Source organism: Oncorhynchus mykiss, chromosome 10 (genome assembly GCF_057628025.1).
Source record: "Oncorhynchus mykiss isolate SJ-2025 chromosome 10, ASM5762802v1, whole genome shotgun sequence".
Taxonomy (NCBI): domain Eukaryota; kingdom Metazoa; phylum Chordata; class Actinopteri; order Salmoniformes; family Salmonidae; genus Oncorhynchus; species Oncorhynchus mykiss.
In genome coordinates this window covers 5,516,373-5,541,672 of record NC_143031.1, presented here as the reverse complement: position 1 = coordinate 5,541,672, position 25,300 = coordinate 5,516,373, and the positions used below count along the sequence as shown (strand labels likewise).

At 49.8% G+C, this 25,300-nt stretch overlaps 1 protein-coding gene across 1 annotated transcript in view; it reads left to right on the top strand.

Annotated features, from left to right (window-relative positions):
- Window positions 1–16,089: 16,089 nt before the first annotated feature.
- The window catches only part of LOC110492805 (reticulon-4 receptor-like 1), a 163,012-nt gene continuing 153,801 nt past the window's right edge, over window positions 16,090–25,300 (top strand). The window contains exon 1 of the mRNA XM_036989492.2: window positions 16,090–16,384. Within this exon, the coding sequence (XP_036845387.2) occupies window positions 16,375–16,384 (10 nt within the window). The 5' untranslated portion in view covers window positions 16,090–16,374. The remainder of the gene's footprint in view (window positions 16,385–25,300) is intronic.

Genomic DNA, 25,300 nt, shown 5'->3' with positions numbered 1-25,300 from the left:
TGCCCGAGCGCTGAGACAGCACGGCTCCAACCCCAGCCTCGGACGCATCCACCTCCACTATGAATGCTAACGAAGGGTCCGGATGCGCCAACACGGGAGCCCCAGTGAACAGTGCCTTCAACTGGTTGAAGGCTCCATCAGCCTCTGCTGACCACCGCAAACGCACCGGCCCCCCCTTCAGCAGTGAGGTAATGGGCGCCGCTACTTGGCCAAAACCCCGGATAAACCTCCGGTAGTAATTGGCAAACCCTAAAAACCGCTGCACCTCCTTTACCGTGGTCGGAGTCGGCCAATTACGCACGGCGTTAACGCGGTCACACTCCATCATCATCACCGAGCTGGAAATGCGATAACCCAAGAAGGAAACGGCTGGTTTGGAGAACACACATTTCTCAGCCTTGACGTATAGGTCATGCTCCAGCAGTCGCCCAAGCACCTTGCGCACCAGGGAAACATGCGCGGCGCGTGTGGCAGAATAAATCAAGATGTCATCAATATAGACTACCACACCCTGCCCGTGCAAGTCCCTGAGAATCTCATCTACAAAGGATTGAAAGACGGCTGGAGCATTTTTCAACCCATACGGCATGACGAGGTACTCATAGTGGCCTGATGTGGTACTAAACGCTGTTTTCCACTCGTCTCCTCCCCGAATACGCACCAGATTATACGCGCTCCTGAGGTCCAGTTTTGTGAAGAAACGCGCTCCGTGGAATGATTCCACCGCCGTAGCGATGAGAGGTAGCGGATAACTAAAACCCACTGTGATCGAATTGAGACCTCGATAATCAATGCACGGACGCAGACCTCCCTCCTTTTTCCTCACAAAAAAAAAACTCGAGGAGACGGGTGATATGGAGGGCCGAATGTACCCCTGTCTCAGAGCTTCCGTGACATATGTTTCCATAGCCAGCGTCTCCTCCTGTGACAGTGGGTACACATGACTCCTGGGAAGTGCAGCGTTCTCCAGGAGGTTTATCACGCAATCCCACCGTCGATGGGGTGGTAATTTGGTCGCCTTCTTCTTACTAAAAGCGATAGCCAAATCGGCATATTCTGGGGGAATGCGCACGGTGGAAACCTGGTCTGGACTCTCCACCGTCGTGGCACCGATGGAAACTCCTATACACCTCTCTGAACACTTGTCTGACCACCCCTTAAGAGCCCCCTGTTTCCAGGAAATAAGTGGATTGTGAATAGCCAGCCAGGGAACCCCCAACACCACCGGAAACCCAGGTGAATCAATAAGGTAGAAACTGATCCTCTCCCTATGATTCCCCTGCGTTACCATGTCCAGCGGAATCGTGGCCTCCCTGACCAGCCCTGACCCTAGCGGTCGGCTATCTAAGGAGTGCACGGGGACAGGTGGGTCGATCTGCACTAACGGAATACCCAATTTACGGGCGAGTCCACGATCCATAAAACTCACAGCTGCGCCTGAATCGACTAGCGCCTTATGCTGAAGAGAGGGGAAAAAAGCAGGGAAAAAAATTAACAAAAACATGTGACCAACAGGGAGCTCTGGGTGAGTTTGGTGCTTACTCACCTGGGGTGGCCGAGGAGCATTCTGCCGACCATCTCGACTCCCAGAAGGACTCCTCCAACACCGGTCCGAAGTGTGTCCTCTCCGTCCACAATAGGAGCAGGAGGAGCCCCCTCTGATCCCCCTAGATGCAGCTCCTCCCAACTCCATCGGAGTGGGAGAGCTGGAAGGTGGAATTAACAGGACCCCTTCTGAACGCCCGCGGGCAGCTAGCAGGTTGTCCAATCGAATAGACATGTCTATTAGTTCATCCAGGGAGAGAGTTGTGTCCCTGCAAGCCAGCTCCCAGCGGACGTCCTCCCGGAGACTACACCGGTAATGGTCCATCAGGGCCCTGTCATTCCACCCAGCACCAGCAGCTAGGGTCCTAAACTCCAACGCGAAGTCCTGCGCGCTCCTCGTCTCCTGTCTGAGGTGGAACAGTCGCTCACCCGCCGCTTTACCCTCTGGTGGATGATCGAACACTGCTCGGAAACGGCGGGTGAACTCCAGGTAGTTGTCCCGAGCCGAGTCTGGACTGTTCCAGACTGCGTTAGCCCAATCCAGGGCCCTGCCCGTTAAACAGGAGACGAGGAGGCTCACACTCTCCTCACCCGAGGGAGCCGGACGCACGGTAGCCAGGTAGAGCTCCAGCTGGAGCAAAAATCCCCGGCACCCAGCAGCCGCTCCATCGTACTCCCTCGGGGGGGAGAGACGTAGTGCGCCGGACCCAGAGGACGACGTAGGTGGAGTAGGTGGTGTCGGCAGTGGGGGAGCTGGGGTAGACGTCGGGAGACCACTCCTCTCCCATCGTTCCATCCTCTCCATCATCTGGTCCATCGCGGTACCAATCCGATGGAGGACAGCTGTGTGGTGATGAACGCGCTCCTCCATAGTGGGGAGAGGAGTGGTCGCTGCTCCTGCTGACTCCATTTCGAAGGTGCGGGCTTCTGTTACGATCTACTAGGTGTGGTGGTTGGAATCAGGCGCAGAGAGCAGGGTTCAGTCGTTTCTTCACATTTATTCCCCAGCGCAACAAAAACAGTCACGCCAACACACAGGGCGTAAAATAAGTTGCCAGTCAAAAACAACAGGACTAAACAGTCCGGAGCATAAATACAGGAAAAAATCACACCATCAAAACACAGAGTAACAAAAACAAGCCCGCACAAATACCCAGCGGGCCTAGTGCCCCTAAATACCCTACAAACAAATCCTAATACAAAACAGGTGTACCCAATTAACCAATAACCCAAAACAAACGGAAAGGGAATCGATGGCAGCTAATAGGCCGGCGACGACGACTGCCGAGCACCGCCCGAACAGGAAGAGGCACCATCCTCGGCGAGGTTCGTGACATGACTGTTGTAGCTGAAAACGGCAGATTTTTAAAAAAAAATGAATATCTACATAGGAGTACAGAGGTCCATTATCAGCAACCATCACTCCTGTGTTCCAATAGCACGTTGTGTTAGCTAATCCAAGTTTATCATTTTAAAAGGCTAATTGATCATTAGAAACCCCTTTTGCAATTATGTTAGCATATCTGAAAACTGTTGTTCTGATTAAAGAAGCAATAAAACTGACCTTCTTTAGACAATTTGAGTATCTGGAGCATCAGCATTTGAGGGTTCGCTTAAAGGCTCAAAATGTCCAGAAACAAAGAACTTTCTTCTGAAACTCGTCAGTCTATTCTTGTTCTGAGAAATGAAGGCTGTTCCATGCGTGAAATTGCCAAGAATCTGAAGATCTTGTACAACACTGTGTACAAATCCCTTCCCAGAACAGCGCAAACTGGCCTAACCAGAATAGAAAGAGGAGTGGGAGGCCCAGGTGCACAACTGAGCAAGTGGACAAGTACATTAGAGTGTCTAGTTTTTGAGAAGCAGATGCCAGAAGTCCTCAACTGGCAGCTCCATTAAATAGTACCCACCATAATTTGCAAATAAATTCATTAAAAATACAGGCCTCTCTCATATTTTTAAGTGGGAGAACTTGCACAATTGGTGGCTGACTAAATACTTTTTTGCCCCACTGCATGTTGAAAATACGTCTTCAGATGTCTTTTCCACACCTCGAAATTATGTTCATTTTTGGTTTCCAGACGTTGAAAAATACGTATGTTATGGATGTTGAAAATATGTATTTTTTCTGTCAAATTTTCAACCATACATTTATATCAGGGATGGGCCATTTTGATGGGGGTGGGGGCAACAAAAAAGCATGAACTCATCATGAGGGGCCACAGTGGCTTGGGGGTCTGTGTACCCACATCTATACCCACATCCACACCCAAATCTATACCCACATCCATACCCCCATCTATACCAAAATCTATACCCACATCCATACGTACATGCATACCCTTATCTATACCCACATTCATACCCAAATCTATACCCACATCTAAACTTTCATCTATACCCCCATCTAAACCCTCATCAAAACCCACATCTAAACCCTCATCAAAATCCTCATCTAGACCCAGATCTATTCCCTCATCTATACCTACATCCATACCCCCATCTATACCCACATTCATACCCAAATCTATACCCACATCTAAACCCTCATCTAAACCCTCATCTATACCCCCATCTAAACCCTCATCAAAACCCTCATCTAAACCCTCATTAAAACCCTCGTCTATACCCAGATGAATTCCCTCACCTATACCAACATCCATACCTACATCCATACCTACATCTATACCCACATCTATACCCACATCTATACCCACATCCATTCTCTCATCGATACCCACATCCATACCCACATCTATACCCATATCTATACCCACATACATATCCACATCCATTTTCACATCCCTACCCACATCTATACTCAGATCTATACCCACATCCATTCCCACATCCATTTTCACATCTCTACCCACATCTATACCCACATCTATACCCACATCCATACTCACATCTATACCCACATCTATACCCACATCCCTACCCACAACTATACTCTCATCTATATCCACATCTCTACCCACATCCATACCCTCATATATACCCACATCTATACCCACATATATACCCTCATCCGTATCCCCACCCCACCCACATCTATACACACCTCCCTACCCACATCTATACCCACATCTATACCCACATCCATATCCACCTCCCTACCAACATCTATACTCACATCTATACCCACATCTATACCCACATTCCTACCCACATCCATACCCACATTTATACCCACATACATTTTCACAATCCTACCCACATCTATACCCACATCTATACCCACATTCCTACCCACATCCATACCCACATTTATACCCACATCCATTTTCACAATCCTACCCACATCTATACCCACATCTATACCCACATCCATATCCACATCTTTACCCACATCTATACCCAAATCTATACTCACATCCATACCCACATCTATACCCACATGTATTTTCACATCCATACCTACATCTATACCCACATTCCTACCCACATCCATACCCACATTTATACCCACATCCATACCCACATGCATTTTCACAACCCTACCCACATCTATACCCACAATCTTACCCACATCCATACCCACATCTATACTCACATCTATACCCACACACCTACCCACACCCTTACCCACATCTATACCCACATCTATACCCTCATCCATACCCACATGTATTTTCACATCCATACCTACATCTATACCCTCATCCATACCCACATCTATACCCACATCCATACCCACATCCATTTTCACATCCATACCCACACCCCTACCCAAATCTATACCCACATCTAAACCCACATCTATACCCACATCCATACCCACATCTATACCCACATCTATACCCACATCCCCACCCACATCTATACCCACATCTATACCCACATCCATACCCACATCTATACTCACATCTATACCCACACACCTACCCACACCCCTACCGACATCTATACCCACATCTATACCCACATCCATACCCACATCTATACCCACATCTATACCCCCATCTATACCCACATCCATACCCACATCTATACCCACATCCATACCCACATCTATACCCACATCTATACCCACACCCATACCCACATCTATACCCACAACCCCACCCACACCCTTACCCACATCTATACCCACATCCATACCCACATCCATTTTCATATCTATACCCACACCCCTCCCCAAATCTACACCCACATCTATACCCACATCCATACCCACATCTATACCCACATCCCCACCCACATCTATACCCTCATCTATATTCACATCTATACCCACATCCATACCCTCATATGTACCCACATCTATACGCACATATATACCCTGATCTGCATCCACATTCCTACCAGAATCTATACCCACATCCATTCCCACATCCCTACCAACATCTATACCCACATTCCTACTCACATCCATACCCACATGCATTTTCACAATCCTACCCACATCTATACCCACATCCATACCCACATCCATTTTCACATCCATCCCCACATCTATACCCACATCTATACCCACATCCATACCCACATCTATACCCACATCTATTCCCACAATCTTACCCACATCCATACCCACATCTATACCCACATCCATACCCACATCTATACTCACATCTATACCCACACACCTACCCACACCCTTACCCACATCTATACCCACATCTATACCCTCATCCATACCCACATGTATTTTCACATCCATACCTACATCTATAACCTCATCCATACCCACATCTATACCCACATCCATACCCACATCCATTTTCACAATCATACCCACACCCCTACCCAAATCTATACCCACATCTATACCCACATCCATACCCACATCTATACCCACATCTATACCCACATCCCCACCCACATCTATATCCTCATCTATATCCACATCTATACCCACATCCATACCCTCATATATACCCACATCTATATGCACATATATACCCTGATCCGCATCCACATCCCTAACAGCATCTATACCCACATCCATACCCACATCCATACCAACATATATACCCACATTCCTACCCACATCCAAACCCACATTTATATCCACATCCATACCCACATGCATTTTCACAACCCTACCCACATCTATACCCACATCCATACCCATATCCATTTTCACATCCCTCCCCACATCTATACTCACATCTATACCCAAATCCATATCCCCATCTTTACCCACATCTATACCCAAATCTATACCCATATCCATACCCACATGTATTTTCATATCCATACCTACATCTATACCCACATCCATACCCACATCCATTTTCACATCCATACCCACATCTATACCCACAATCTTACCCACATCTATACCCACAACTATACCCACATCTATACCCACATCCATACCCACATCTATACCCACACCTATACCCACACACCTACCCACACCCCTACCCACATCTATACCCACATCTATACCCCCATCTATACCCACATCCATACCCACATCTATACCCACATCCATACCCACATCTATACCCACATCTATACCCACACCCATACCCACATCTATACCCACAACCCAACCCACACCCTTACCCACATCTATACCCACATCCATACCCACATCCATTTTTACTTTCATATCCATACCCACACCCCTCCCCAAATCTATACCCACATCGATACCCACATCCATACCCACATCTATACCCACATCTATACCCTCATCTATATTCACATCTATACCCACATCCATACCCTCATATATACCCACATCTATACGCACATATATACCCTGATCCGCATCCACATTCCTACCAGAATCTATACCCACATCCATACCCACATCCCTACCAACATCTATACCCACATTCCTACCCACATCCATACCCACATGCATTTTCACAATCATACCCACATCTATACCCACATCCATACCCACATCCATTTTCACATCCCTCCCCACTTCTATACCCACATCTATACCCACATCCATATCCACATCTTTACCCACATCTATACCCAAATCTATACTCACATCCATACCCACATCTATACCCACATGTATTTTCACATCCATACCTACATCTATACCCACATCCAAACCCACATCCATTTTCACATCCATACCCACATCTATACCCACATCTATACCCACAATCTTACCCACATTCATACCCACATCTATACCCACATCCATACCCACATCTATACTCACATCTATACCCACACACCTACCCACACCCTTACCCACATCTATACCCACATCTATACCCTCATCCATACCCACATGTATTTTCACATCCATACCTACATCTATACCCTCATCCATACCCACATCTATACCCACATCCATACCCACATCCATTTTCACATCCATACCCACACCCCTACCCAAATCTATACCCACATCTATACCCCCATCTAAACCCTCATAAAAAAACTCATCTAAACCCTCATTAAAACCCACATCTATACCCACATCCATACCCACATCTATACCCACATCCCCACCCACATCTATACCCTCATCTATATCCACATCTATATCCACATCTATACCCACATCCATACCCTCATATATACCCACATCTATACGCACATACATACCCGGATCCGCATCCACATCCCTACCAGCATCTATACCCACATCCATACCCACATCCCTACCAACATATATACCCACATTCCTACCCACATCCATACCCACATTTATACCCACATCCATACCCACATGCATTTTCACAACCCTACCCACATCTATACCCACAATCTTACCCACATCCATACCCACATCTATACTCACATCTATACCCACACACCTACCCACACCCCTACCCACATCTATACCCACATCTATACCCACATCCATACCCACATCTATACCCACATCTATACCCCCATCTATACCCACATCCATACCCACATCTATACCCACATCCATACCCACACCTATACCCACATCTATACCCACAACCCCACCCACACCCTTACCCACATCTATACCCATATCCATACCCACATCCATTTTCATATCCATACCCACACCCCTCCCCAAATCTATACCCACATCTATACCCACATCCATACCCACATCTATACCCACATCCCCACCCACATCTATACCCTCATCTATATTCACATCTATACCCACATCCATACCCTCATATATACCCACATCTATACGCACATATATACCCTGATCCGCATCCACATTCCTACCAGAATCTATACCCACATCCATACCCACATCCCTACCCACATCCATTTTCACATCCATACACACATCTATACCCACATCTATTCTCACAATCTTACCCACATCCATACCCACATCTATACCCACATCCATACCCACATCTATACTCACATCTATACCCACACACCTACCCACACCCTTACCCACATCCATACCCACATCTATACCCACATCCATACCCACATCCATTTTCACATCCATACCCACACCCCTACCCAAATCTATACCCACATCTATACCCACATCTATACCCACATCCATACCCACATCTATACCCACATCCCCACCCACATCTATACCCTCATCTATATCCACATCTATACCCACATCCATACCCTCATACATACCCACATCTATACGCACATATATACCCTGATCCGCATCCACATCCCTAACAGCATCTATACCCACATCCATACCCACATCCCTACCAACATATATACCCATATTCCTACCCACATCCATACCCACATTTATACCCACATCCATACCCACATGCATTTTCACACTCCTACCCACATCTATACCCACATCCATACCCACATCCATTTTCACATCCCTCCCCACATCTATACTCACATCTATACCCAAATCCATATCCACATCTTTACCCACATCTATACCCAAATCTATACCCACATCCATACCCACATGTATTTTCATATCCATACCTATATCTATACCCACATCCATACCCGCATCCATTTTCACATCCATACCCACATCTATACCCACAATCTTACCCACATCCATACCCACATCTATACCCACTTCCATACCCACATCTATACTCACATCTATACCCACACACCTACCCACACCCCTACCCACATCGATACCCACATGTATTTTCACATCCATACCTACATCTATACCCACATCTATACCCACATCCATTTTCACATCCATACCCACATCTATACCCATATCTATACCCACATCTATACCCACATCCATACCCACATCTTTACCCACATCTATACCCACATCTATACCCCATCTATACCCCATCTATACCCACATCTATACCCACATCCATACCCACATCCATTTTCACATCCCTACCCACATCTATACCCACATCGCTACCCACATCTATACCCACATCCATACCCACATCTATACCCCCATCTATACCCACATCTATACCCCCATCTATACCCACATCTATACCCACGTCTATAACCACATCTATACCCACATCCAGCTGCTAGCTAGCTGGACATCAAGCTAGCGAGGCATTCTTGAACGCAACCCGTGACGCGGTTAGCCATTGTGACTGGGAGGGACAATCAAGGCGAAACAACATGGTTGTAGAGTGAATTGCAGAATCTCCACATAAGAGCTGGATGGAGTGTGAGGAAAAAGTGAGGGAAATGATCTCAGAGAAATTGAAGATGGACCACAAGAAGATTGAGGTGGAGCGAACCCACAGGACTGGAAAACCAACACCCGGCCCAGGTGACAGGCCCTGGCCGATAGTGGCCAAGTTCCTGAGGTTCAAGGACAAGGTAGCTGTTCTGGAAAGAGCCAAGAACTTGAGAGGAACATATATCTTCCTCAATGAGGACTATCCTGAAGCTGTGCGCCAGAAGAGGAAAGAACTGATCCCAGCCATGAAAGCTGCCAGAGCGCGTGGGGGACATTGCTTACATCTGCTATGACAGAGTCATTGTTCATCCTCCCTCCCAAAAGCCTGGAAGGGATGAGAGAGCCAAGCCTATGGGTTCGTAGCTTCAACCCCACAGCACACACACACACACACACACACACCACCTGATTAATGGACTGCTGAATGTAAAAATTTTTCTCTTTCTTTGTCTGCTCTTTTTCAATATTATGTCTATCTCTGATAACCCCACGAAAGGGCTAAAAATAGCCCATATTAATATATGTAGCCTTAGAAATAAGGTTCATGAAATCAGTAATAGGCTGACATCAGATAACATTAATATATTAGACATTTCTGAGACTCACTTAGATAATTAATTTGATGATACATCAGTAGCAATACAAGGATATAACATTTATAGAAGAGACAGGAATGCTTATGGGAGAGGTGTTGCTGTATATAATCAGAACCATATCCCTGTAATGCTTAGAGAAGATCTCATGTCAAGTGTTATTGAAGTGTTGTGGTTGCAGGTTCATTTGTCACATCTACTCTTTTCGTTTGGGGTTTTTCTATAGGCCACCAAGTGCTAACAGTCAGTATCTAAATAATATGTGTGAAATGCTTGACAGTGTATGTGATGTAAACAGAGAGGTCTACTTTCTTGGGGACCTGAATATTGACTGGTTTTCATCAAGCTGTCCGCTCAAGAGGAAGCTTCTTACTGTATCCAGTGCCTGTAATCTGGTGCCTGTAATCTGGTTCAGGTTATTAATCAACCTACCAGGTTGTTTACAAACACTACAGGAACAAGATCATCCACATGTATGGATCACATTTTTACTAATACTGTAGAACTTTGTTCTAAACCTGTATCCGTACCCATTGGATGCAGTGATCACAATATAGTGGCTATATACAGGAAAGACAAAGTTCCAACAGCTGGGCCTAAAATAGTGTATAAGAGATCATACAAAATATGTTGCTGTGACTCTTATGTGGATGATGTTTAAAATATTTGTTGGTCTGATGTAATTAATGAGGAGCATTCAGACGCTGCAATTGTCACGCCCTGACCTGAGATATCTCGGTTTTCTTTATATTTTGGTTAGGTCGGGGTATGACTAGGGTGGGTATGCTAGTTTTTGTATTGTCTTGTTTTTTTTGTATGTCTAGGTTTTTTGTATGTCTAGGGTTTTTGTAGGTCTAGGTGATTTGTATGTCTATGGTGGCCTGATATGTTTCCCAATCAGAGGCAGCTGTTTATCGTTGTCTCTGATTGGGGATCATATTTAGGTAGCCATTTCCTTTTGGTGTTTGTGGGATCTTGTCTATGTGTAGTTGCCTGTCAGCACTCGTTTGTATAGCTTCACGGTTAATTTGGTTATTTTGTTAGTTTGTTCAGTGTTCATTCTTTAAATAAAGAAGAACATACCCATACCGTGCTGCGTCCGATCCTTTTAACGAACGTGACAGCACTTGATTAATTTTTATGAAATTATGAAATTGCTTCTTCCAATTATTGATTATTGAACATTTAATCCATTTTAGAATTGTAACGTAACAAAATGTGGAAAAGGGGGAGGGGTCTGAATACTTTCATATAGCTTGCTCTCTTTCGCTCTCTTGCTTCCGCTTAGAATTTAATTTGTTAATAACTGTTCAACTATTGTCTTTGTCTCAATTTGAGTCAACTACTCACCACATTTTATGCACTTGCAGTGCTAGTTTGCTGTTGCTTATGCTTTCAGTACTAGATTCATTCTCTGATACTTTGATTGGGTGGACAACATGTCCGTTCATGCTGCAACAGCTCTGATAGGTTGGAGAACTTCCTCTGGAAGTTGTCAAAATTACTGTGTAAATCTATGGAAGGGGGTGAGAACCATGAGCCTCCTTCGTTTTATATTGAAGCCAATGTACCCAGAGGAGGACAGAAGCTAGCTGTCCTCCAGCTACAACATGGTGTTGCCCTACAGATGCTGAGGCTACTTGTTTAACTAGGCAAGTCAGTTAAAAACAATGACAATGACGGCCTACCAAGGAACAGTGGGTTAACTGCCTTGTTCAGGGGCAGAACGACAGATTTCTACCTTGTCAGCTCGGGGGATTCAATCTATCAACCTTTCAGTTACTGGACCAACGCTCTAACCACTAGACTACCTGCCGCCCCTACACTCTAAACACTAGCCTTCCTGCCGTCCCTACACTCTAACCACTAGGCTACCTGCCGTCCCTACACTCTAACCACTAGACTACCTGCCCTCCCTACACTCTAACCACTAGGCTACCTGCCATCCCTACACTCTAACCACTAGGCTACCTGCCGCCTCTACACTCTAACCACTAGGCTACCTGCCGCCCCTACACTCTAACCACTAGCCTTCCTGCCGTCCCTACACTCTAACCACTAGGCTACCTGCCGTCCCTACACTCTAACCACTAGACTACCTGCCCCCCCTACACTCTAACCACTAGGCTACCTGCCACCCCTACACTCTAACCACTAGGCTACCTGCCACCTCTACACTCTAACCACTAGGCTACCTGCCGCCCCTACACTCTAACCTCTAGGCTACCTGCCGCCTCTACACTCTAATCACTAGGCTACCTGCCGCCCCTACACTCTAACCACTAGCCTTCCTGCCGTCCCTACACTCTAACCACTAGGCTACCCCTGCCGCCCCTACACTCTAACCACTAGGCTACCTGCCGCCCCTACACTCTAACCACTAGCCTTCCTGCCGTCCCTACACTCTAACCACTAGGCTACCTGCCGTCCCTACACTCTAACCACTAGACTACCTGCCCCCCCTACACTCTAACCACTAGGCTACCTGCCACCCCTACACTCTAACCACTAGGCTACCTGCCGCCTCTACACTCTAACCACTAGGCTACCTGCCGCCCCTACACTCTAACCTCTAGGCTACCTGCCGCCTCTACACTCTAATCACTAGGCTACCTGCCGCCCCTACACTCTAACCACTAGCCTTCCTGCCGTCCCTACACTCTAACCACTAGGCTACCCCTGCCGCCCCTACACTCTAACCACTAGACTACCTGCCCCCCCCTACACTCTAACCACTAGGTTACCTGTCGCCCCTACACTCTAACCACTAGGTTACCTGTCGCCCCTACACTCTAACCACTAGGTTACCTGTCGCCCCTACACTCTAACCACTAGGCTACCTGCCGCCTCTACACTCTAACCACTAGGCTACCTGCCGCTCCTACACTCTAACCACTAGGCTACCTGCCGCCCCTACACTCTAACCACTAGACTACCTGCCCCCCTCTACACTCTAACCACTAGGCTACCTGCCGCCTCTACACTCTAACCACTAGGCTACCTGCTGCCTCTACACTCTAACCACTAGGCTACCTGCTGCCCCTACACTCTAACCACTAGGCTACCTACCGCCCCTACACTCTAACCACTAGACTACCTGCTGCCCCTACACTCTAACCACTAGGCTACCTGCCGCCTCTACACTCTAACCACTAGGCTACCTGCCGCCCCTACACTCTAACCACTAGGTTACCTGTCGCCCCTACACTCTAACCACTAGGCTACCTGCCTCCTCTACACTCTAACCACTCGGCTACCTGCCGCTCCTACACTCTAACCACTAGGCTACCTGCCGCCCCTACACTCTAACCACTAGACTACCTGCCGCCCCTACACTCTAACCACTAGACTACCTGCCCCCCTCTACACTCTAACCACTAGGCTACCTGCCGCCCCTACACTCTAACCACTAGACTACCTGCCGCCCCTACACTCTAACCACTAGACTACCTGCCCCCCTCTACACTCTAACCACTAGGCTACCTGCCGCCTCTACACTCTAACCACTAGGCTACCTGCTGCCTCTACACTCTAACCACTAGGCTACCTGCTGCCTCTACACTCTAACCACTAGGCTACCTGCTGCCCCTACACTCTAACCACTAGGCTACCTGCTGCCCCTACACTCTAACCACTAGACTACCTGCCGCCCCTACACTCTAACCACTAGGCTACCTGCCGCCCCTACACTCTAACCACTAGGCTACCTGCCGTCCCTACACTCTAACCACTAGGCTACCTGCCGCCTCTACACTCTAACCACTAGGCTACCTACCGCCCCTACACTCTAACCACTAGGCTACCTGCCGCCTCTACACTCTAACCACTAGGCTACCTGCCCCCCCTACACTCTAAACACTAGGTTACCTGCTGCCCCTACACTCTAACCACTAGACTACCTGCCCCCCCTACACTCTAACCACTAGGCTACCTACCACCCCTACACTCTAACCACTAGGCTACCTGCCGCCTCTACACTCTAACCACTAGACTACCTGCCCCCCCTACACTCTAACCACTAGGCTACCTACCACCCCTACACTCTAACCACTAGGCTACCTGCCGCCTCTACACTCTAACCACTAGGCTACCTGCTGCCTCTACACTCTAACCACTAGGCTACCTACCGCCCCTACACTCTAACCACTAGACTACCTGCCTCCCCTACACTCTAACCACTAGGCTACCTGCCGCCTCTACACTCTAACCACTAGGATACCTGCCGCCTCTACACTCTAACCACTAGACTACCTTCCACCCCTACACTCTAACCACTAGGCTACCTACCCCCCCTACACTCTAACCACTAGGCTACCTGCCGTCCCTACACTCTAACCACTAGGCTACCTGCCGCCTCTACACTCTAACCACTAGGCTACCTGCCACCCCTACACTCTAACCACTAGGCTACCTGCCGCCCCTACACTCTAACCACTAGGCTACCTGCCCCCCCTACACTCTAAACACTAGGCTACCTGCCGTCCCTACACTCTAACCGCTAGGCTACCTGCTGCCCCTACACTCTAACCTCTAGGCTACCTGCCGCCTCTACACTCTAATCACTAGACTACCTAACGCCCCTACACTCTAACCACTAGGCTACCTGCCGTCCCTACACTCTAACCACTAGGCTACCTTCCACCCCTACACTCTAACCACTAGGCTACCTACCCCCCCTACACTCTAACCACTAGGCTACCTGCCGTCCCTACACTCTAACCACTAGGCTACCTGCCGCCTCTACACTCTAACCACTAGGCTACCTGCCACCCCTACACTCTAACCACTAGGCTACCTGCCGCCCCTACACTCTAACCACTAGGCTACCTGCTGCCCCAGGCAGTAGACCTTAGTTGAAAAACGGTTTGTTTTAATCAATTGTTTGGTGACGTGTGATTATATTTAGTTTTTATCTAAAAAATTAGAACTTTTTAAATGTTTCACTATTTGTATGAAATTCACAGAGGAGGATGGTCCTCCCCTTCCTCCTCCGAGTGGCCCCTACAGGTCAAACATCCCTTTGATTTGTATCTGCTGTAGCTATAGATTTGCAGCAAAGTTGGTTCCTGTTTCAGTCATCTATTTGGCCACGTTTTGCGTGGGTCAAACACAAACACCCTTTTGATTGGTTGACAAATAGTGTCTCTCACAATGCAGGTGTTTGCTGCACGCTGCAGTTGGTGAAGAAGTAACTACGGTGACTTTAAAGGGGATTTTTTTATCGAAAACTGCTTGACCTTTGATCACATAATTTTTGTTAAGCTCATGCAGTGGAAATGTAGTCGCAAAGTCGGACAATTTTTATAACCATAATGCAACACACTTTGAAAGGCGGGGACCAATGATGGTCAACGACTTCACTAAAGTGATCTGCTCGAACGCGCCCAGTGTGTGGCAGTCTGCCGTCAAAAAAACACAAGCTGCGCCTGCCTTCCGTGCGTTTGGAATAGATAGTGTGCATCTTGTATTGTTTTGATAGATTCTTCCAGACGCTTTAACTTCTTCTCCGTCGGAAATATCTGCGGGTATGTTTTCAACTCTGCCCGTAAACACTGTTCATATCAGACCGGAGAAAACACCTGACAAGTAGGCTACGTTCGGCCGAAAGAGACATCCAAGGAGGATGGGACCCAAACTAGGATAGCCTACATAGACTAGACGGATAGAACAACCGCCTTCAACATGTTTAGAGGTACGATTCCGACTTTTTTTCCCCCTATCGCTGTAATGGTGTTACATCGGCTATTGGTTTCTGTTTGTTTGTGTGGATATATATGACAAAGTGGGCTGGAAATGTGTGATATTGTGTTCCTGCGCTGAGCGCTTTGTGTTTATGATGACCTACCTACAGTAGACTAGCGTTCTATCACGACTTGGAATGCATTTGGAATGGTGTGTGTGTGTGTGTGTGTGTGTGTGTGTGTGTGTGTGTGTGTGTGTGGTCGCTCGGTCTATGTATAGGCTGTCGACTACAGAGGTTAACAAATATGAACTATCCAGGTGTGTGTGTGTGTGTGCGCGCTTGTGGTCTACGAAGAGGTCTGTGTCGGCAGAAGTGTGCGATGTGGCTTCCCAATACGTTGTCAAATCCTGGAGTGTGTTGGTCTTTACGAGCGTCCTTAGATGAAATGCTTCTATCCCCCACACCGCTCTTCTCGCCCAGCTCGGCTTCGTTCGGCGGGAATCAAATATTTATCAATGTCACGTTATATTATTCTTTAAAAATAGAATACCGGTGCCGCACTGCAGTTCACGGTTATTGTGTGTCTGTGTGTGTGCGTGCATTCGCGCGCCTAGACGGAGACTTTCTGACCTTCTGGAGCGGCTGGGTGACGAGACAACGGCTCGAGGAACAAGCGCCAAGAGAGTCAGTGGGCCCCGGGGACCGGGAGCGTTTAACCGAGAGAGAGACACGGAGAGAGAGGTTTCTGTAAAGCTCCAATGTTGCTGTAAAAAAAAATATACATTTTTAATGCTAGCCAAGATCTGGTTCTAATCCAACATCAGCACTTTGCTATTAAAGGCCAAGTGCAGTCAAACAACGTGATATCCTGTGTTTTTATATGTATGTATACATATACAGTATAATGCTCTTTTACTGTAAACTCTTCTTGAAAATAGATAAAAACGGTTGCATTGGCCCTTTTGTTTTTTAAAGGGTGCCTGTCTGTGTAGACAGCAGGGTTGCAATTGTGGTACCATGATCTGTCTGTCTCTCTGTCTGTCTCTCTGTCTGTCTCTCTGTCTGTCCCTGTCTGTCTCTGTCTGTCTGTCTCTCTCTGTCTGTCTGCCTCTCTCTGTCTGTCTCTCTCTGTCTGTCTGCCTTTCTGTCTGTCTGCCTTTCTGTCTGTCTGCCTTTCTGTCTGTCTGCCTCTCTGTCTGTCTGTCTCTCTGTCTGTCTGTCTCTGTCTGTCTCTGTCTGTCTCTCTGTCTGTCTCTGTCTGTCTCTCTGTCTGTCTCTCTCTCTGTCTGTCTGTCTGTGTCTCTCTTTCTCTCTTTCTCTCTCTTTCTCTCTCTCTTTCTCTCTCTCTTTCTCTCAATTCAATTCAAGGGCTTTATTGGCATGGGATACGTGTTAACATTACCAAAGTAAGTGAGGTAGACAATATACTAAAGTTAAATAAACAATACAAATTAACAGTAAACATTACACATACAGAAGTTTCAAAACAATAAAGACATTACAAATGTCATATATATATATATATATATATATATATATATATAAGGGGGCCGAATACTTTCGCAAGGCACTGTATATATATATATATATATATATATATACAGTGCCTTGCGAAAGTATTCGGCCCCCTTGAACTTTGCGACCTTTTGCCACATTTCAGGCTTCAAACATAAAGATATAAAACTGTATTTTTTTGTGAAGAATCAACAACAAGTGGGACACAATCATGAAGTGGAACGACATTTATTGGATATTTCAAACTTTTTTAACAAATCAAAAACTGAAAAATTGGGCGTGCAAAATTATTCAGCCCCCTTAAGTTAATACTTTGTAGCGCCACCTTTTGCTGTGATCACAGCTGTAAGTCGCTTGGGGTATGTCTCTATCAGTTTTGCACAAAAAATACAGTTTTATATCTTTATGTTTGAAGCCTGAAATGTGGCAAAAGGTCGCAAAGTTCAAGGGGGCTGAATACTTTCGCAAGGCACTGTATATACAGTGTTTTAACAATGTACAAATGCACAAAAGGACACAAGATAAAGTAAATAAGCATAACATCTTGCTGCTGTGGTGGCACACTGTGGGATTTCACCCAGTAGATATGGAAGTTTTTCAAAATTGGATTTGTTTTCGAATTCTTTGTGGATCTGTGTAATCTGAGGGAAATATGTCTCTCTAATATGGTCATACATTGGGCAGGAGGTTAGGAAGTGCAGCTCAGTTTCCACCTCATTTTCTGGGCAGTGAGCACATAGCCTCTCTTCTCTTGAGAGCCATGTCTGCCTACGGTGGGCTTTCTCAATAGCAAGGCTATGCTCACTGAGTCTGTACATAGTCAAAGCTTTCCTTAATTTTGGGTCAGTCACAGTGGTCAGGTATTCTACTGCTGTGTACTCTCTGTTTAGGGCCAAATAGCATTCTAGTTTGCGCTGTTTTTTTGTTAATTCTTTCCAATGTGTCAAGTAATTATCTTTTTGTTTTCTCATGATTTGGTTGGGTCTAATTGTGCTGCTGGCCTGGGGCTCTGTAGGGTGTGTTTGTGTTTGAACAGAGCCCCAGGACCAGCTTGCTTAGGGGACTCTTCTCCAGGTTCATCTTTCTGTAGGTGATGGCTTTGTTATGGAAGGTTTGGGAATCGCTTCCTTTTAGGTGGTTGTAGAATTTAACGGCTCTTTTCTGGATTTTGATAATTAGCTCTGCAAGCATTATTTGGTGTTCTACATTGTACACGGAGGATATTTTTGCAGAATTCTGCGTGCAGAGTCTCAATTTGGTGTTTGTCCCATTTTGTGAAGTCTTGGTTGGTGAGCACCCCAGACCTCACAACCATAAAGGACAATGGGCTCTATGACTGATTCAAGTATTTTTAGCCAAATCCTAATTGGTATGTTGAAATTTATGTTCCTTTTGATGGCATAGAATGCCCTTATTGCCTTGTCTCTCAGATCGTTCACAGCCCTCCTTGGTTGGTGACAGAAGCACCAGATCATCAGCAAACAGCAGACATTTGACTTCGGATTCTTACAGGGGGAGGCCGGGTGCTGCAGACCTTTCTAGTGCCAATTCGTTGATATATATGTTGAAGAGGGTGGGGCTTAAGCTGCATCCCTGTCTCACCCCACGACCCTGTGTGAAGAAATGTGTGTGTTTTTTGCCAATTTTAACCGCACACTTGTTGTTTGTGTACATGGATTTTATAATGTCGAATGCTTTTTTGAAATCAACAAAGCATGAGAAGACTTTGCCTTTGTTTTGGTTTGTTTGGTTGTCGATTAGGGTGTGCAGGGTGAATACATGGTCTGTTGTACGGTAATTTGGTGAAAAGCCAATTTGACATTTTCTCAGTACATTGTTTTCATTGAGGACATGTACAAGTTTGCTGTTAATGATAATGCAGAGGATTTTCCCAAGGTAACTATTGACGCATATTCCACGGTAGTTATTGGGGGGTCAAATTTGTCTCAACCTGTCTGGGTTTTTTTTTTGTCGGGGTGTGAGCAGTGGCATTCAGGTAGGAGCTGTCGGGGTGTGAGCAGTGGCAGCCTGGTAGGAGCTGTCGGGGTGTGATCAGTGGCATTCAGGTAGGAGCTGTCGGGGTGTGAGCAGTGGCATTCAGGTAGGAGCTGTCGGGGTGTGAGCAGTGGCAGCCAGGTAGGAGCTGTCGGGGTGTGAGCAGTGGCAGCCAGGTAGGAGCTGTCTGGGTGTGAGCAGTGGCAGACAGGTAGGAGCTGTTGGGGTGTGAGCAGTGGCAGCCAGGTAGGAGCTGTTGGGGTGTGAGCAGTGGCAGCCAGGTAGGAGCTGTCTGGGTGTGATCAGTGGCAGCCAGGTAGGAGCTGTCGGGGTGTGAGCAGTGGCAGCCAGGTAGGAGCTGTCGGGGTGTGAGCAGTGGCAGCCAGGTAGGAGCTGTCTGGGTGTGAACAGTGGCAGCCAGGTAGGAGCTGTCGGGGTGTGATCAGTGGCATTCAGGTAGCAGCTGTCGGGGTGTGAGCAGTGGCATTCAGGTAGGAGCTGTCGGGGTGTGAGCAGTGGCAGCCAGGTAGGAGCTGTCGGGGTGTGATCAGTGGCATTCAGGTAGGAGCTGTCGAGGTGTGATCAGTGGCATTCAGGTAGCAGCTGTCGGGGTGTGATCAGTGGCAGCCAGGTAGGAGCTGTCGGGGTGTGAGCAGCGGCAGACAGGTAGGAGCTGTCGGGGTGTGAGCAGTGGCAGCCAGGTAGGAGCTGTCGGGGTGTGAGCAGTGGCAGACAGGTAGGAGCTGTCGGGGTGTGAGCAGTGGCATTCAGGTAGGAGCTGTCGGGGTGTGAGCAGTGGCATTCAGGTAGGAGCTGTCGGGGTGTGAGCAGTGGCATTCAGGTAGGAGCTGTCGGGGTGTGATCAGTGGCAGCCAGGTAGGAGCTGTCGGGGTGTGAGCAGTGGCATTCAGGTAGGAGCTGTCGGGGTGTGAGCAGTGGCATTCAGGTAGGAGCTGTCGGGGTGTGAGCAGTGGCATTCAGGTAGGAGCTGTCGGGGTGTGAGCAGTGGCAGCCAGGTAGGAGCTGTCTGGGTGTGAGCAGTGGCAGACAGGTAGGAGCTGTCGGGGTGTGAGCAGTGGCAGCCAGGTAGGAGCTGTCTGGGTGTGAGCAGTGGCAGACAGGTAGGAGCTGTCGGGGTGTGATCAGTTGCAGCCAGGTAGGAGCTGTCGGGGTGTGAGCAGTGGCAGCCAGGTAGGAGCTGTCTGGGTGTGAGCAGTGGCAGCCAGGTAGGAGCTGTCGGGGTGTGATCAGTGGCATTCAGGTAGGAGCTGTCGGGGTGTGAGCAGTGGCATTCAGGTAGGAGCTGTCGGGGTGTGAGCAGTGGTAGCCAGGTAGGAGCTGTCGGGGTGTGATCAGTGGCATTCAGGTAGGAGCTGTCGGGGTGTGATCAGTGGCATTCAGGTAGGAGCTGTCGGGGTGTGATCAGTGGCAGCCAGGTAGGAGCTGTCGGGGTGTGAGCAGTGGCAGACAGGTAGGAGCTGTCGGGGTGTGAGCAGTGGCATTCAGGTAGGAGCTGTCGGGGTGTGAGCAGTGGCATTCAGGTAGGAGCTGTCGGGGTGTGATCAGTGGCAGCCAGGTAGGAGCTGTCGGGGTGTGAGCAGTGGCATTCAGGTAGGAGCTGTCGGGGTGTGAGCAGTGGCATTCAGGTAGGAGCTGTCGGGGTGTGAGCATTGGCATTCAGGTAGGAGCTGTCGGGGTGTGAGCAGTGGCAGCCAGGTAGGAGCTGTCGGGGTGTGAGCAGTGGCAGCCAGGTAGGAGCTGTCGGGGTGTGAGCAGTGGCAGACAGGTAGGAGCTGTCGGGGTGTGATCAGTGGCATTCAGGTAGGAGCTGTCGGGGTGTGAGCAGTGGCAGCCAGGTAGGAGCTGTCGGGGTGTGAGCAGTGGCATTCAGGTAGGAGCTGTCGGGGTGTGAGCAGTGGCATTCAGGTAGGAGCTGTCGGGGTGTGAGCAGTGGCAGCCAGGTAGGAGCTGTCGGTGTGTGAGCAGTGGCAGCCTGGTAGGAGCTGTCGGGGTGTGAGCAGTGGCAGCCTGCTAGGAGCTGTCGGGGTGTGAGCAGTGGCAGCCAGGTAGGAGCTGTCGGGGTGTGAGCAGTGGCAGCCTGCTAGGAGCTGTCGGGGTGTGAGCAGTGGCAGCCAGGTAGGAGCTGTCGGGGTGTGAGCAGTGGCAGCCAGGTAGGAGCTGTCGGGGTGTGATCAGTGGCAGCCAGGTAGGAGCTGTCGGGGTGTGAGCAGTGGCAGACAGGTAGGAGCTGTCGGGGTGTGAGCAGTGGCAGACAGGTAGGAGCTGTCGGGGTGTGATCAGTGGCTTTCAGGTAGGAGCTGTCGGGGTGTGATCAGTGGCATTCAGGTAGGAGCTGTCGGGGTGTGATCAGTGGCAGCCAGGTAGGAGCTGTCGGGGTGTGATCAGTGGCATTCAGGTAGGAGCTGTCGGGGTGTGATCAGTGGCAGCCAGGTAGGAGCTGTCGGGGTGTGAGCAGTGGCAGCCAGGTAGGAGCTGTCGGGGTGTGATCAGTGGCAGCCAGGTAGGAGCTGTCGGGGTGTGAGCAGTGGCAGCCAGGTAGGAGCTGTCGGGGTGTGAGCAGTGGCATTCAGGTAGGAGCTGTCGGGGTGCGATCAGTGGCATTCAGGTAGGAGCTGTCGGGGTGTGAGCAGTGGCAGCCAGGTAGGAGCTGTCGGGGTGTGATCAGTGGCAGCCAGGTAGGAGCTGTCGGGGTGTGAGCAGTGGCATTCAGGTAGGAGCTGTCGGGGTGTGAGCAGTGGCATTCAGGTAGGAGCTGTCGGGGTGTGAGCAGTGGCATACAGGTAGGAGCTGTCGGGGTGTGAGCAGTGGCATTCAGGTAGGAGCTGTCGGGGTGTGAGCAGTGGCATTCAGGTAGGAGCTGTCGGGGTGTGAGCAGTGGCATTCAGGTAGGAGCTGTCGGGGTGTGATCAGTGGCAGCCAGGTAGGAGCTGTCGGGGTGTGAGCAGTGGCATTCAGGTAGGAGCTGTCGGGGTGTGAGCAGTGGCATTCAGGTAGGAGCTGTCGGGGTGTGAGCATTGGCATTCAGGTAGGAGCTGTCGGGGTGTGAGCAGTGGCAGACAGGTAGGAGCTGTCGGGGTGTGAGCAGTTGCAGACAGGTAGGAGCTGTCGGGGTGTGAGCAGTGGCAGACAGGTAGGAGCTGTCGGGGTGTGAGCAGTGGCAGCCAGGTAGGAGCTGTCGGGGTGTGAGCAGTGGCATTCAGGTAGGAGCTGTCGGGGTGTGAGCAGTGGCATTCAGGTAGGAGCTGTCGGGGTGTGAGCAGTGGCATTCAGGTAGGAGCTGTCGGGGTGTGAGCAGTGGCAGCCAGGTAGGAGCTGTCGGTGTGTGAGCAGTGGCAGCCTGGTAGGAGCTGTCGGGGTGTGAGCAGTGGCAGCCAGGTAGGAGCTGTCGGGGTGTGAGCAGTGGCAGCCAGGTAGGAGCTGTCGGGGTGTGAGCAGTGGCAGCCTGCTAGGAGCTGTCGGGGTGTGAGCAGTGGCAGCCAGGTAGGAGCTGTCGGGGTGTGAGCAGTGGCAGCCAGGTAGGAGCTGTCGGGGTGTGATCAGTGGCAGCCAGGTAGGAGCTGTCGGGGTGTGAGCAGTGGCAGCCAGGTAGGAGCTGTCGGGGTGTGAGCAGTGGCATTCAGGTAGGAGCTGTCGGGGTGTGAGCAGTGGCATACAGGTAGGAGCTGTCGGGGTGTGAGCAGTGGCATTCAGGTAGGAGCTGTCGGGGTGTGAGCAGTGGCATTCAGGTAGGAGCTGTCGGGGTGTGATCAGTGGCAGCCAGGTAGGAGCTGTCGGGGTGTGATCAGTGGCAGCCAGGTAGGAGCTGTCGGGGTGTGAGCAGTGGCATTCAGGTAGGAGCTGTCGGGGTGTGAGCAGTGGCATTCAGGTAGGAGCTGTCGGGGTGTGAGCATTGGCATTCAGGTAGGAGCTGTCGGGGTGTGAGCAGTGGCAGCCAGGTAGGAGCTGTCGGGGTGTGAGCAGTGGCAGCCAGGTAGGAGCTGTCGGGGTGTGAGCAGTGGCAGACAGGTAGGAGCTGTCGGGGTGTGATCAGTGGCATTCAGGTAGGAGCTGTCGGGGTGTGAGCAGTGGCATTCAGGTAGGAGCTGTCGGGGTGTGAGCAGTGGCATTCAGGTAGGAGCTGTCGGGGTGTGAGCATTGGCATTCAGGTAGGAGCTGTCGGGGTGTGAGCAGTGGCAGCCAGGTAGGAGCTGTCGTGGTGTGAGCAGTGGCAGCCAGGTAGGAGCTGTCGGGTTGTGAGCAGTGGCAGACAGGTAGGAGCTGTCGGGGTGTGAGCAGTGGCAGACAGGTAGGAGCTGTCGGGGTGTGATCAGTGGCATTCAGGTAGGAGCTGTCGGGGTGTGAGCAGTGGCAGCCAGGTAGGAGCTGTCGGGGTGTGAGCAGTGGCATTCAGGTAGGAGCTGTCGGGGTGTGAGCAGTGGCATTCAGGTAGGAGCTGTCGGGGTGTGAGCAGTGGCATTCAGGTAGGAGCTGTCGGGGTGTGAGCAGTGGCAGCCAGGTAGGAGCTGTCGGTGTGTGAGCAGTGGCAGCCTGGTAGGAGCTGTCGGGGTGTGAGCAGTGGCAGCCTGCTAGGAGCTGTCGGGGTGTGAGCAGTGGCAGCCAGGTAGGAGCTGTCGGGGTGTGAGCAGTGGCAGCCTGCTAGGAGCTGTCGGGGTGTGAGCAGTGGCAGCCAGGTAGGAGCTGTCGGGGTGTGAGCAGTGGCAGCCAGGTAGGAGCTGTCGGGGTGTGATCAGTGGCAGCCAGGTAGGAGCTGTCGGGGTGTGAGCAGTGGCAGACAGGTAGGAGCTGTCGAGGTGTGAGCAGTGGCAGACAGGTAGGAGCTGTCGGGGTGTGATCAGTGGCTTTCAGGTAGGAGCTGTCGGGGTGTGATCAGTGGCATTCAGGTAGGAGCTGTCGGGGTGTGATCAGTGGCAGCCAGGTAGGAGCTGTCGGGGTGTGATCAGTGGCATTCAGGTAGGAGCTGTCGGGGTGTGATCAGTGGCATTCAGGTAGGAGCTGTCGGGGTGTGAGCAGTGGCAGCCAGGTAGGAGCTGTCGGGGTGTGATCAGTGGCAGCCAGGTAGGAGCTGTCGGGGTGTGAGCAGTGGCAGCCAGGTAGGAGCTGTCGGGGTGTGAGCAGTGGCATTCAGGTAGGAGCTGTCGGGGTGCGAGCAGTGGCATTCAGGTAGGAGCTGTCGGGGTGCGAGCAGTGGCAGCCAGGTAGGAGCTGTCGGGGTGTGATCAGTGGCAGCCAGGTAGGAGCTGTCGGGGTGTGAGCAGTGGCAGCCTGGTAGGAGCTGTCGGGGTGTGAGCAGTGGCATTCAGGTAGGAGCTGTCGGGGTGTGATCAGTGGCAGCCAGGTAGGAGCTGTCGGGGTGTGATCAGTGGCAGCCAGGTAGGAGCTGTCGGGGTGTGAGCA